At 41.6% G+C, this 14,851-nt stretch overlaps 1 protein-coding gene across 6 annotated transcripts in view; it reads left to right on the top strand.

The window, feature by feature from the left end:
- The window catches only part of LCP1 (lymphocyte cytosolic protein 1), an 81,471-nt gene that overhangs the window by 32,302 nt on the left and 34,318 nt on the right, over positions 1-14,851 (top strand). For 5 of the 6 annotated variants that reach the window (XM_082435391.1, XM_082435389.1, XM_082435388.1 and 2 more), the window contains 3 exons: positions 11,987-12,074; positions 12,678-12,841; positions 13,010-13,139. In XM_082435391.1, the coding sequence (XP_082291517.1) occupies positions 12,011-12,074; positions 12,678-12,841; positions 13,010-13,139 (358 nt within the window). In that variant the 5' untranslated portion in view covers positions 11,987-12,010. Of the gene's footprint in view, positions 1-5,305; positions 6,717-11,986; positions 12,075-12,677; positions 12,842-13,009; positions 13,140-14,851 lie in introns of those variants that run through there. The other variant, XM_082435390.1, reaches the window with a different exon arrangement.

The following is a 14,851-nucleotide window of genomic DNA, read 5'->3' as shown; positions in this document are numbered from 1 at the left end:
GAGAAAATGCCTGGAGAATTCCAGAGTGGGTAAGAGATAGAGGCAGAGAAGAGGCCAGCAGACTCAGTCCCCAAGCATTGGTATGCCTGAGAGCAAGGAGACACATAGCCCAATGGTCTTCATCACAGATACCCAAGATCTTTATTCATTTCATGTCTCACAATGAATGTGCAGGCTTTTCTTAAGATTGCTGTACATTTTCCCACTCTGGCCACACTTCCTCAACTGTCGGAAGGTACTTTCCACGATAAGTATTTCAGGCAAGACTAAGCCCAGAGCCCCTTGACCACTCAGCATGAGAACAGCCAATACCAATGCTGTGGGCTTCTAGTTAATATCATCTTCTAATTCCGCAATTGCTTTTGAAACTGACTTCAGGGACTCTGGAGGAGAGATGTGGTACAAGAGCCAGAGCAACCAAGCTAAGATCATTTGAAGATAAAGCATAAGTGTGAAATCTAGATTTACACCCACCCACACATGTAACATACATACAATTAAGTGTGAATTTTAGACAGTGGCTCTATATAATATTTCACATAGTTTATAGTGGAAACTGGGTTTGTTCCCCAAGATAATTTTGTAAAAGTTCTGGTTCTTTTTTATTTTCTCCTTCCTTCCTTCGCCAAGCACTGTTGTATACAATTTAAACACTTTATCTAATTTCATTCTAACACAACTCTTATGGAGTGAGCACTGTGATTGCATTATTAATATCCCCTTTGCACATATGAAGAAACTGAGGCTCAGAAATTTTAAGTAACGTGTACTCAAGCACACAGCCAGAAGCTGTTGCATCAGAAAATCCAGCATCTTTTCACCATACCATGTTGCTTCCTAGTTCATTCTTTTTTATGTATATAGCAAGCTTAATTTCATAAAGGAAGATAAGATCGTTAACGTACAAATGAGGTTTGTGAGACGCCTATGATGCCTTTTCACGCTTGCTTAGACTGGAGAAAGTGGGTCGTGTTCTAGCACAGGTGAAGCTGTAAACTAAGCCTGTGCTGTTCTTAAAACGAGTGGAAGAAACTCCTCCCCTTATTCTCTCCATCCACATATCGAAGATGTAAAGTACATTTCATGGACTGTGCATCTCAGGGTTTTTTTTAACCTTTAAGTTGTTTAAATGTTCATTGACTTGTGTTTTTCCCACACTTTGGTTACACCAAACTAAGATTCCAGAAGCTCTACTCCTCTTTTCTGACGAGTCACTGACTCACTTTCAGACTTTGGGGAGCAACTTCACTTTTCAGGACTCCCATTTTCCCGTTTTCTCACGTGGCAGGGCCATATTGTCTGAGGCTTCCCCAGTTCAGAGCAATGTAACCCTGGGCCAGTTACTTAAATCTCAGTTCCCTCATCTATAAAGAGGAAATCATCATAATGCTCCATAGAGTTGTGGTGGAATGAAATGTGATAACGCATGTAAAACACTTAGCATTGGGTAACCACTCAGTAAACATTAGTTCGTCTTCCATTTGTCCTTTAGCTATTGTTTTCTCTGGCTCCAACATAGATAAACTTTCTGTGGAGAGAATATGGGTTCATCATTCTACATGAATAAGGAAAAGACTGACTGATCTTTAAGCTGTCTCCTCCTCATCTGTGGAAACCCAGGTCACATGTCACTTCTCCCCAGGGCACCACGCGTGGCTCCCCAGGGGAGAGCTGTTTTCCCCATTCCTGTGGATCTAAAAAGTCCCCCTGTATTCTAGTGACTGGTGTCTCTCTCCCCTACTAAACAGGCCAGGACCACATCTTATGTCTGCGTCGCCAGCATCTAACCCACGACCTAGCATATAGTAGGTACTTACTTGGCAGATGTTTAGTGAAAGAAGAAATGTACAAATAAATATATGAATCCGCTTAGTGGTGGACACTTAGAATTACCAGAGGATGAATTTCATAATCCAGATAGTGATATGCAAATTACATTCAAGTGAACTCTAACACCCATTCCTAATTCTTTCCTGTGCGTTCCTGATACATTGAGTTTGTGCATCTCAGCTGATTTTACCCTCGTTTCCGTCCTGCTCTGTCTCCACACCACAGCCCCTTTCCTCCCAGCAGGACTCAGCTCCAAGTCAGACACTGTACACTTAGGTAGAGAGACCTGAGCATCAGTCGCGGCCAGCAGGGTTTACAGAAACTGCCCAGCCCCAGGTTTTGTTACCTCAGCCAGAACCCTCTGGTGGCTGGAGGGTGGGGACCGGGGGGCGTCCCCAGCCTAATTCAAAGACTGCCAAGGGACACTTGCAAAGTCATTTTTCCTGCAAAGTGGTTTCATATAAACTTGATGCATCCACTTGCCTTGTTCTGTTGTTTGTATCTTTCAGTGGGAGGGATATGATAAGTATGTACACAAGAATATTATTGTTCAACTCCTCAAAGAAGGTGATAGTAGACTTCTTTTTTTTAATGTTTTTTTTATTGTGGTAAAAGTCATATAATATAAAACATGCTATTTTAACCGTATCTAACTCTACAGTGGCACTAAGTACATTCACATTGTTGTGCAACTCTCACCATCATCCATCTCCCGAATTTTTCACCTTCCTAAGCTGAAGCTCTGTCCCCTTTAAACACTAACTCCCCATTCCCCCCACCCCCTGGCCCTTGGCATCTACCAAAGTACTTTCTGACTCTATGAATTTGACTATTCTAGGTACCTCGTATAAGTGGAATCAAACAGTATTTGTCTGCACCTAATGTATATTGGAATGCATTTTTAAGGTTAACTTAATATATGTCCTGCAAACAGATTGTACCTTCTTTTTTTTCCCCCCTGTGCTATACAGTAGGCCCTCACCAGCCATCTACTTCATACATAGTAGTGTACATACATCAGTCCCAATCTCCCAATCCATCCTACCCGCCCTCCCACCCTGGTGTCCATACATTCATTCTCAATAGTAGACTTCTGAAGCCCTGTATACCGTTTGTTTATAGGTTTGTTTGTTCATGGCTACAACTGATTTCCTACGTACTTACACTGCGTGCCAGCCAGGAGACAGTGCTGTGAGATGATCTCATATAGTTTGTGATCTCATAATCTGCTGGAACAGACATGGGGGTCTGAACCAGAGCTCAGAGGAGGAAGGACTCACAGAGCCCCACCCAACCAACAGAGGACAGAATGTCTGAAACCTTGCTGATCTCAGAAGTCTAGGGGTATCATTTTCATATTCATCTATGAATTTGGTGCTTTGTCTTAAGAACATTGTGCCTCAGCGTGAATTATTTTAATGTGGTTTGCTTTTTGGTTGCTAAGACATATCAGAGGTCCTTCCTGCAGAGTCAAAAATGAATGTACGGATGAATACAGAGGACGTTCACCTTGCCTCGGTCATTGTAACCCTGAAGGTGCCAATAGGATATGTGTGTCGTATTGGGCACGTGTTTTTTGTAGCCCAGACCTGGATGCTGCCTTCTCAATACCTAGATTAAGTTCTCCTTCACGTGTAGGAAACATACATGAAATTATATTCATAAGATATTTGAAATCACGGGGGAATTATACTTTACCATATGTTGAGCAGGTCTTATTTAAAGAACAACATTCCCTCTTAGGTTTGAAAACTTATTATAAAGGAAAGAGGAGAAATAAGGAGCCCTGGACTGCAGTCCCAATGAGCTCAGTGACATTGGTCACATCCTCTAACCTGGGTGTTATTTCACTCCTCTGTGACAGGAAGAGAGTGGCCAGATAGAAAATCTGGTGCCTTTACCTCTACATTCTGTGACTCTGTTTTTCTTGTGTTATCATTTAAGGAACTTGACATAGATGCAGAAGATAGCAAAGGAAACTATTAAAGATTTGGAGAAAAAGAGCCTCCCAAAGCAGGTTAAAAGAATTTTTTTGAAGGCCCAGTGGCTATCAACAAGGCATGTGACAGAATTTTTGTGAATTGAGCAGCTTCTGTAATTCCCTCTGAGAATAGCCCAAGAGAGGGAGCTTTAATCGTATCAGAAAAGATTTAGGTTACAGGGTTGGGATATGAGACACCAGAGAGGTTGTAGGGTTTCCTTATTTGGATATTTTTGAGAAAATAGTAGATGGCTCTCTTTCTGGGGCAGTTTGCTTGCAGTCTTGCCTAGAAACTAGGAGTGAACTGGAGCAGCGGGACGTAAGATGTACGCAGTGACATCCCAGAAAGCAGATCTCACGTGCCGTTCTGGAAACTTCCCTGCTCTGTGCTGAGCAGTCAAGCAGCTGAGCAGTGGGCATCTGCCCTGGTCAGTGAGGAGAATGCATGAGGACAGAGCTTTACCTGCTGCTGAGGTAAGAGCAGGAACAAGGTGGGGCTGGGAGATGCTGGGTCCACTTCCGAGGAGGTATCTCCCCAGAAGCTGCTTCAGGCCATGGTCACAGCTCCTGATGGCCCCTGACCCTATTTCTAGGCTCATTTGAAATACACCTTACCCTGGCTCTAACTTGTACATACACTTGTCAGCTAGCGAACAGAATTTTGGAACTTTGAACATGGAAGGGACTTCATCTCTCAATTTACAGATGAGGAAACTGAGGCCCAGAGAGGCTAAGTGGAGTCTGATGTTACATAGACAAGCAGCATCCTGGGTCTCCCGACCCCCAGGCTCTCTCTTCCGCCCCCTGCTCGTTATTTGATTCTGATTTCCTTGGAGATGTCTGTGTGTATAAATGATCTGATTACTTGTATCGCATGGGCTGATTGAGTTGTTTGATATTTTACTTTTTGATAAACTTCTGTGCTAATTTCCTACTCTTATCTAATCTCTTCCCTGCCCCTCCTCCCACCACTGCCCTGTGTTTAGCCTTTCCACTTGTTCATTTTTGATCTTCAGAACTCTCTTCACTCTATTAACCATTTCGCAGTAAGTGAGCTGTAATCTCTGTGTTGCATTTGAAACTTGATGTTTAACGGTGGGTGTCATGAAGCCCCAGTCTTCGTGGCCCCCTTGCTTGTAGCCCAGCAACTAGGGCAGTGCTTTGCACTTAGACTTCTAGGTGGAGTGAATGAATGAATGACATCTGATATTGAGGTAATGGTGTCACAGTGGATAACCAACTAGCCCATAATAATATTCAGCTTTTTGAAAAGATTATTTTCAAATAATCTTTGGGGTCCCCTGAGCTGTCAGTAGGGGAAGTCTGGATCTTAAGTCCTTGTGGCTGCATGTGAAATGAAGGGTAGCTGTGGATCTTCTAGACATGAACGCCAGGAGTATCACTGGGAAGGAGAGAGAGGCCAAGACGATGAGGGCCTCCCCAACCCCAGCCTGGCGCAATCCTTTTGCTTGCAAGAGGTTTGCTCTGTGTCCCATCCTTAGTGGGGTTGGACAGCTTGGTAGAAAACAGACATCAGGGGGGTGCCGGGGGAGGAAGCGGGGAGCTGGACACTCCTTAGTTGGGGACAGAGTAGGGCTCTGTGTGCCATGCTAATACAGCTTCAGAAGCCCCTCAACTGAGTGATCAAACCACAGAGACCCCGAGAGAAACATCAGGTTCATCAGGTTTGGAGTAATCAGGGCTGCTGGCTTCCCCGGGGGGGTGTTTTCATCCCCTGAGATATACAGCAAGCCTCTGAGCCTGTGCTGGGAATAGCCTTCCAAGACTGCAGAGAGAAGAATTCTGCCCTCTGCAGCAGCCTTGGGAGAATCAGTGTATCTGCAGGGAGAGAAAAGACGATCTAAAAGAGATTTTGACTTGACGAAAGAATTCATAAGAGCCCCCTTAAGTGGCCATCTGTATTTGAGGACATTTATAATTATTCGGTTCTTGAAAACAAAGGCACTTTTAAAATACATTTGGAGAATCGTCCCTTGTGTGAAAGTTTGGAATATCTGTATCCACAGAGAAATTGTATCCCCAGCATACATAGTAAGCTATCACCACCACCACCCCGCCCCTGCACAGTGTTCTACTTTGTAAAAGAAAGCGGACAGAATTAAGTGAAAGCAAAACTCCTTCCTTATCTAACTGTAGTATGATAGCTTTTAAAAAAATTTATGGGGATTTTATTTTGCTTCGGAATCCTAAATATTTTATGTTTCACTTCTTTAATCATCAGAGTCTAACGCTAAAGATTACGGGATTAATGATGTTCTGGATGACATGTTGTTTTGGGTTACTCACTACTCAGTGAGGTGTTCGGAAGTTGTACAATTTTCCCCTGGATACATACTGAACTTATGAGGTAAAGGTGGGAATTTGGGTCCTGAGTTTCCAGTTTTACTTTCCCCACTGTGTCAAGTTGCAGGAAAAGTAGGGCACATTCAAAAGAATCCCTTGGCAATGTGATGCCATGTTACAGATGCCGCTCTGATCCTGGCAGTTATATAAGTGGGTGTCGATCTGTTGAATCAAAATACCAACCCACACAGTATTACCTCCTTTCAGAAATGATGCCAGCCCAGGAGCCATTTCACTTTGCCAGGTCACCTTTTATCAACCTTTCTACTTCTTTTCATTATCCGTTAGGAAACTCAGAGAAAATTCAGCTTACATTTTTACATTTATTTTAAAGAACGCATTTCCTTCTGTAAATTCTACAGCACTGTGTTCTATAGTAAACTCCTACAACTTGTTTCTACATTCAGATTTAAGGGAACTTGAGTCAGGTACTTTTATTATAAGAAGTCATTCTCAGAAATTCTCTTTCACTACCCATCTGGAAAATACCAGCCTCCTTGAAACAGAGACTCAGAACTGGCTGACCTAAAGGAATGAACAGGTTTGGTGGCTTTTGCAGTTTGGGGTGGTGGTTATTTGATTTTCTTATGACTTTAAAAATAATCTTATAAAAAAGAACAACTGGTACTTTTCTTTGGCCAAATGTCCTGGGATTTTATAATCATTGATTTAATAAATGTAAGTGCTTACAGAGAAACTAGCCAGACGTGACTTAGATGAATGATTTGAGATGTGTCTTCTTAGATTTCTGACTTGGGCAGTGATTCAGAAATGGGGTTCCAAAATTCACCACTGATTTGCAAAAAACCTTAAGATGGTTCTTGGCAAGTCATAGTTAGATGATGCAGTCATTGAAAAGGGCCACACTTACTGCAGGAGCAGTAGAGCAGAGCCCAAGAAACTGCTCATTCATGCCCTGAAAGGGACATGCCTTCCTCAGCCACTTCTTTTAATGCTCCAAATGGAAGCATCGAAAAGCCACAGCCCATCCCATTACTGCAGTGACCTCTCTAGAGTCAGCTGCCAATATGGTGCCAGTAATTTGCAAACAAGCCCTTGTCAATTCTTAAGAAGCTTAGTCATATTATAATCCAAACCATCAAACATGCGTGAATTAAGATGGGTGTTTTTTTCAGGTAAACGTATTAATAGACTGTGTAAAGTACCTAATATTTGATTCTAACCCCAGCCATGTCCTTCTTAGAAATGGTCTGATCTGCATGTTTTTCCATCAGTTACCTCCTCTTCCTGCTTCTCTGCTTTGTGAAAATGCTGTCGTTTGCACATTCAGTTTAATTAAAGAGTCTGTGCTCAGTTCTGGATCTTAATGGCCCTATTAATGGTCACTCCATCCTTTTCCTGCCCTGCTCTTTCAGCTCTGCATTTACAAACTCTAGCCTGGCAGTGCTTTGAGAACTTGTACATAGACAAAGCATTTCATCTCATTGGACCTTAAATCTCTTTATTTATAAAATGATGGAGTTGTACTAAATTATTTCTTAGCTTGCTCTGTCTCTAAAAGTTGGGTTGTGTTTCCAGGACTTACAGCTCACTCTGATGGTAAAAGAGATTCTCTCTCCATATCTATTTATGTTTGGGCGCAACAAACAACAAACGGTATCAGAGTGATTTAGGCTGGTGACGCCTTCTTCTCCAATTCACCTCTTAAATTAATTCAATCTATTCTCTTTTCCTTTAGCTATTAAATCACTGGAGGGTTTTGGATTTTTTTAATTTGAAGGCTGTCTCACGATTTGGCTTCTCCCAGTTGATCCTCCGCATTTATGAAAAATCTCTTACAAAAATGTGGTTTACCAGATGCTCAAGGTTTTTCATCTTGTCCTACCTGCCATGGTTTAAAAATCACATGGTTTTAAAATAACCCTATTTTCCCTTCCTAGGTCTTTTATTTGAATGGGCCCTGCAATTTTTATTCTAAAATATTTTCCCTGCTTTTTTACTGTACCATGATCTTGAGATTTTCTTTCTTACCCAACACTGTAATTCTTTCCTTTCTTCCTTGGCCCTGCCCTTGATCCTTAAAATACAGTCTCATTCCCTGCCTTTACATATATTTCTCACCAGTGTCTCACAGTGCTCTCAAATCTAAAACTCTCACGTCAAAGGATAGGCCAAGTTTAGGTTCAGAGATCCCATTCATTCTCTTGACCTTTAACATTGGTTCATATTTTCAGGGTAACTAGGGCAGTGCAGGCACGCCCCACCTGAAATGAAGAACAGTGCCTGGCTTGTAGTAGGCTTTCATAAATATTTGTAAGTGAATCAATTTGTTTCATAATCTCGTGAACATCTGTGAACCCAGAAATAAGACACCTCCAAAATAAGAAAGGCAAGCCTTTACCAAAGGCCTTGCTAAAATGTGATGGGGGAGAGCCTTCTCTTAATGCATCCATGGCGTATTGGTAGAGGGTATAAAGAAGAGTCAAGCCAAATTAGTCACAAGAATTTAGTAAAGTATACAAAGTTATATACTGATTTCTTACAACAGAAGCCTTGATTTCTTTTTTTTATAAATTTATTTATCTTTGGCTGCATTGGGTCTTCGTTGCTGCGCGTGGGCGTTCTCCAGTTGCAGTGAGCAGGGGCTACTCTTCGTTGTGGTGCGCGGGTTTCTCATTGGGGTGGCTTCTCTTGTTGCGGAGCACAGGCTCTAGGTGCGCCGGCTTCAGTAGTTGTGGCACGTGGGCTCAGTAGTTGTGGCTCGCGGGCTCTAGAGCACAGGCTCAGTAGTTGTGGCGCACGGGCTTAGTTGCTCCATGGTATGTGGGATCTTCCCGGACCAGGGCTCAAACCCGTGTCCCCCTGCATTGGCAGGCGGATTCCTAACCACTGCACCACCAGGGAAGTCCCAAGCCTTGATTTCTTAACACATGAAAGCGAAAGCTTCCTAAGCTAGAACACCTGGATAGACACTTCATATTATAGTTTTTTTAATCTCCCATAGGCTAGGCATGTTATATACTTAATGAATAATTGCTGAATGAATGAATGAATGGGTGGATGGAATGAGTGTCTAACAGAAATGCAAAGCAGCATAAATAGACAGCATGGGAGAGGAGAGAAGACTTGAGAACTGGAATCTTGCTGCTCCTCTACCCGGCTGTGTGATCTGAAAGATGAATCTTCTCTGAGCTTCTGGTTCCTGCTCTATAAAGTGGGGCTACATGTACCTATGCCATCAGCCTTCCTTGAGGAACATTATAAGAAACATAAAACTTGCGTTTACTACATCCCACAAGTGTCCTCTTCTCCAGGCCTAGGTGAAGATATTGCTCTCAGACCTCAGTTCTCCTGCCCTAAGAAAAGTGGTCTGTCTTATGTAAATAGAGTGAATAATGTAACTGATATGTCCTTTCTTCATTGAGTGTCTAGAGAACTCAGAGCTAGATTTTCAGCGTACTTCTGGCAAAACGTTCAGCCCTAACTGTGTGTTTGAAATATGAAAGCCCTTGCTTGCTGTCGTCTTATTTCGCCTCAGCTAATTACTCCTTCTCCCTGATCTCATGATTTTATTGGTTTACTTCTTAGGTTTGGTTAGATCTTTGTAACTGGGCTCAGATTGTTTTCGGAACAAGGCTTGATTTTTAAAAGAGAAAGAAAGGAAACAAACAAAAAAAAATGAAGAAAGAAAAGAAGGAAAGAAGAGAGGAGGGAAGTGGGGAGGGAGAGAGACAGAGAGAGAAACAGACAGACAAAAAAGGAAGGAAAGGAAGTGAAGGCAAGAAAGTCAGAAAGCCAGTAGCTGTCTCTGAGGGTTATTGTGATGGTGAGACTGCGTCTCCTTATGCAGTTAAGCCCTCGACAGTTTCTACCTTCCATCAGAGAACCCAATGGACCAGTACGTTTTTAGATATAAGGCAAATAATAATGCAATAAATCTTTATTGATAATAAAAGATATTTTTAAAGGAATTGAAATAATAACAATATATGTAATTCCACGATTTTTAAATCATGCTCCCTGGAGTTCCCACCGTGCATAGATGACAAGGAGGTGGGATAGTGGAGGTAAGGTGATCTTCAGGGTCTTTTTCAACCAAAGGCTTTCAGAGTTGGTTTTTTTTTAAGTTGAAGTATAGTTGATTTACAATGTTGTATTAGTTTCAGATGTACAGCAAAGTGATTCAGTTATACATATATAAATATCCATTCTTTTTCAGATTCTTTTCCATTATAGGTTATTACAAGATACTGAATATAGTTCCCTGTGCTATACAGTAGGTCCTTGTTGTTTATCTATTTTATATATAGTAGTGTGTATCTGTTAATCCCAAACTCCTAATTTATCCCTCCCCAGAGTTATTTTTATTTGTTCGCTGTTATTTACATGTAAGGTTTCTATTCACAGAGGGTTGCTTAGGAAACCAAAAGTTTGAAACTATTGATACATGTGATAAATGGTATGTGACAGGATAGTGAGCTGGTGGATAATGGATGAGGATTTGCAAATTTGAGCACAATGCATTTTTGGCCAACAGGTTTAAGTGCTAAAACTGTTCCCTTTCTTGTGAGGTTGTTCGTTGTCACTGAGAACAAGTACAGCACTGTAAAATGATGTGCAAATATAGAAAAGGAAATCCATTTAAAACAACATCCAGTCACAAATTTTAAATATTTTTAAAAATCAGTAATTTCACGAAAATGCCCCAAATATAATTATATATAGAAGTACCCCTTCTCCCACACTCTCACCCCACTTATCCCTTCCCCACCAGGAAATCCCATAAGCTTTAATGGAACTCCTATTTGAAACATGGGCGTGTGAATTAGCTAGAGACGAGAATATAATCCATTTTCTGTTACATTCTCTTTCTACCCACTAGAGGGCAGCAAAAGGCACAGGGAAAGGGAAAATACTCCATCATTAGCATTAAGTTTCTCAGCCAACACTAGCCTTTCTGAGAACACCTAAAAAGTCCCTCAAATTCCCATATATGAATTATTAGCATGTCAGATTCCCTTCTTCTTTTCTTAAATATTTATAGAACTTTGATAACTCCCTTTGAAGTTATAAAATTTATCTGTTGGCTTGGCAAAACATATTCATTTGAAGTATGAACGTGAAGATATCTCTTAAAAAGACATTTATATAAAAGTTGTGTTTTAGTTGTATATTTCTGTGTTTCAAACTACTCCAAAATGTGATTTTAAACAACCATCATTTTACCATCTCTCAGTTCTGTTGATATCAGAATTCTGGGCAATTCTGCTTCATGTGATGTTGGCTGAGACTGTGTTCATCCGGGGGCTCAAGTGGGCTGGAATGTCCAAAATGGCCCACTCCGCTGGCTGGCAGTTGATGCTGGCTGTCGGCTGGGGGCACAGCAGGGACTGTTAACCAGAGCATCCAGTTTTCATACTTCATGTGGCTTCTTCCTGTGGCTTAGACATCTCACAGCACAGCAGTTATGTTCCAAGAGGCATCATCCCAAGGATGAGCATTCCAAAAGGCAGGAAGCAGAAGTGTCCAGCCCCAGACATGGCTTCTCCAGCCTTCTAAATGGTCAAAGCAGTCGCAGGATCAGCCCAGATTCAAGGAGAGGGAAATAAGCTCCATCTCCTGATGCGAGGAGAGAATCAAAGGGAGGAGAGAAATGGGTGCAGACCATCTTTGGAGACCACCACATTGAGGGTTAAGAAAAAGGCTATTTCTTACATTTGGGGAAGATAATTATAAGTCATGATGGATGCAGAGGAATATTTCTTTACTTAATAAATGAGAATTGCTTCTCAGTGTTGTATTTTAAGAAGATACACACCAGCCACTCCCTATGTTGTCCCCTCTCTGCAGATCTGTTGCCTAAAGCAATAAAAAATGGCCAGAGGATCAGTATCCGATGAAGAAATGATGGAGCTCAGAGAAGCTTTTGCCAAAGTTGGTAAGTAAACCTGATACCTCAAGTCACACAATTCTCTTCTTTTTTAGTAGCTTTAGGACAGATTCAGTGAATGGTAACATGAGCAAAATAGCAGAAGGGACAGGAATACAATGGTATTGGTTAGAGGAGCTGGGAAACATTTTTGAAAGCTGTTCTTCAAGACAATTACTTCTTTATCTAAACATGGAATATGGGCCCTTTGTCACCTGTAGCCTTTCCTGGTAATGGCCAACTAAGTCTCATCTTTCATAGCTTGTCTGCTTTCTTTGGTTTCCTTTGTTTTCCTAGTATTCCATACTTTTTCTTACTCTGTAGCCCCAAACCTGTGATTTATTTTCCCATCTGTTTCTATGAGAGTCTCTTCAGATTCAGCTGCAGAACCTCTGTTTTGAAATGATGACTCTTGGATGTTGGAAGTGATGCTAATGCCCATATCCAATAGCAACAGGCCTCTTGTGAGATTCTGACTTTGCATGGGGTCAGGCCACAACCCCTGAATGACTGCCTTTCCTGCCCGCTCCCCTCCAATCCAGCCTACTCTCACCTCTCTTCATGCTGTGACCCAAATCGCCCCAAACCTTCAGCTCCCCGTTTGCCTTACAGATTCTGATGGCAATGGGTACATCAGCTGCAATGAGCTGAATGATTTGTTCAAGGCTGCCTGCTTGCCTCTGCCTGGGTACAGAGTGAGAGAAATTACAGAAAACCTGATGGCTACAGGTGACCTGGACCAGGATGGGAAGATCAGCTTTGATGAGTTTATCAAGGTGAGTATGACGCAGAATCCAAGGAGATGCATTTGAAATGTGGGAGTTCAATTCGGAAAACGTCCAGAAATACATTCCCACCCTCCTTGCTTCAACATTGCTTATTCTTTCCTTTGTGGTTTTCTCAATCACAGATTGGGTTTCTAAAGATAAATTATGTTTTTGCAGGTTTTTCATGGCCTGAAAAGCACAGAGGTTGCCAAGACCTTTAGAAAAGCAATCAATAAGAAGGAAGGGATTTGTGCGATCGGGGGCACTTCAGAGCAATCTAGTGTTGGGACCCAACACTCCTATTCAGGTAGGTGTACCAGTGTGGGGAGGGGAAGCTGAGGTGGAGAGAGTGTTGGGCTGAGCTGAGGGCGGAGGGAGAGAGAACCATGTCAGAAGGATCCACGTCTTCTAGGGTTACAGATTCCAAACTCAGTATTCAAACCAAGGGGTGCAAAGAAAGACAGATGTTAACATGAGTTTATTGACTACTGCCTATTTTCCTACGTATAAGTGGGCCAGCAGTTCTGGCTCCAGGTAGGGTCCGATACCAAATAATCGGATCGCCATTTAAAAAGTACATGAAAGGCTGCCAAAATTCCTTTGCAAATCTTCTGGACAAAAAGAGCTACTCAAGCTTCTACCTCCAAAATTCATGCTCCAAAATGCCTGCTGAGCGGTCCAAAAAAAATTGTGTTTTCATTGATTTGGAGGAAAGTTGTATATTTATTCTGAAGGCTGCCATCCAGCAGCCTTCGTGGAAACTTCTCCAGAACAGTACAGTAATCCAATAATTCCCAAACTGAGATCTTCAAAACATTAGTTGATCTTAACGATCAGCTCATGGTTAAGTACGATTCTTAATTGCAAAGAAAATTTCACAGCCTTTTACTATGTAAACGTGCATTAGGAATCTTCAAGACAATAATATGCTGTGTGATGTTTCCCAAACTTTTGTGACTTAGGATTCTTCTGAGGGACTCTGTTTTTTTTCAGTGACATGCAATTTGGGAAACACGGTGCTGGGCTGTAAGGCATAACTTGAGGCTTTATTAAAATTTCTAAAATCAACTTCTGGCAGCTTTACTGAGAGGAAAGAAATAACATATCACAAATGATTTCATTTCATAGCAATTTCATTATACAGTTTTCCCCTGCTACCTGAAAGTAGAGTGTTCCTATGAAACCTTTCATAAGCTGAAATGGCGTAAAGCAAAGAAGCAGTTACCTTAGGACATATCTTGCTAACAGATGCACAGAATAAGTTGAGATGAGACAGATGCTCACAGACACAGCTGAAAACAATGGCCGCTTGATGCTGAGTTGTGGAGTGTAGTTCCTGGGGAAGGAGCTGGGCAGGGCCACTCTCCCTGCTAGGGGTATCCACCGCCTCTGTAAAACAAACACTGCAAAACAAACACGGAGAGCTATTTTTACTTTTAACCTTTTCTCATAAAAGCAAAAATCCGCTTCGGATTTCTTTTGGTTAATGAAAACAGGTACCAGTGTAGGTCTTTTGTAAAAGTGAAGTGGCATACAGCAAGTTTCAAAAAGTGGGGTTACCTGTACTTGTATAAAGAAGCTCAGAGATATTGCAGAGATTGCCTGTGATCATCCCACATTTAAATCAGCAGAGCTAGAGCTAAGCATTAAACCATATTTGCATTTAAATTGTATATAAATATAAATAAACATTTAATTATTTATATATATTTACATGTATAAAATACAGATATGTATATATTTACTTCTTTGTTTTTAATATATGTCTTTATTTTTTTAATATTTATTTATTTGGTTGTGCCGGGTCTTAGTTGCGGCAGGTGGGCTCCTTAGTTGCGGCACATGGGCTCCTTAGTTGTGGCATGCATGTGGGATCTAGTTCCCTGACCAGGTATCGAACCTGGGCCCCCTGCATTGGGAGTGCAGAGTCTTAACCACTGTGCCACCAGGGAAGTCCCTATATATTTGCTTCTAAATATAATATATTTGCATATTTGTAGCTTCTAAATCTGCTTGCTA

The sequence above is a fragment of the Balaenoptera physalus genome (genome assembly GCF_965194825.1).
Source record: "Balaenoptera physalus genome assembly, chromosome: 18".
In the NCBI taxonomy this organism is placed as follows: domain Eukaryota; kingdom Metazoa; phylum Chordata; class Mammalia; order Artiodactyla; family Balaenopteridae; genus Balaenoptera; species Balaenoptera physalus.
The sequence above is the reverse complement of the archived record's forward strand: the minus strand, read 5'-3'. Positions and strand labels throughout refer to the sequence as shown.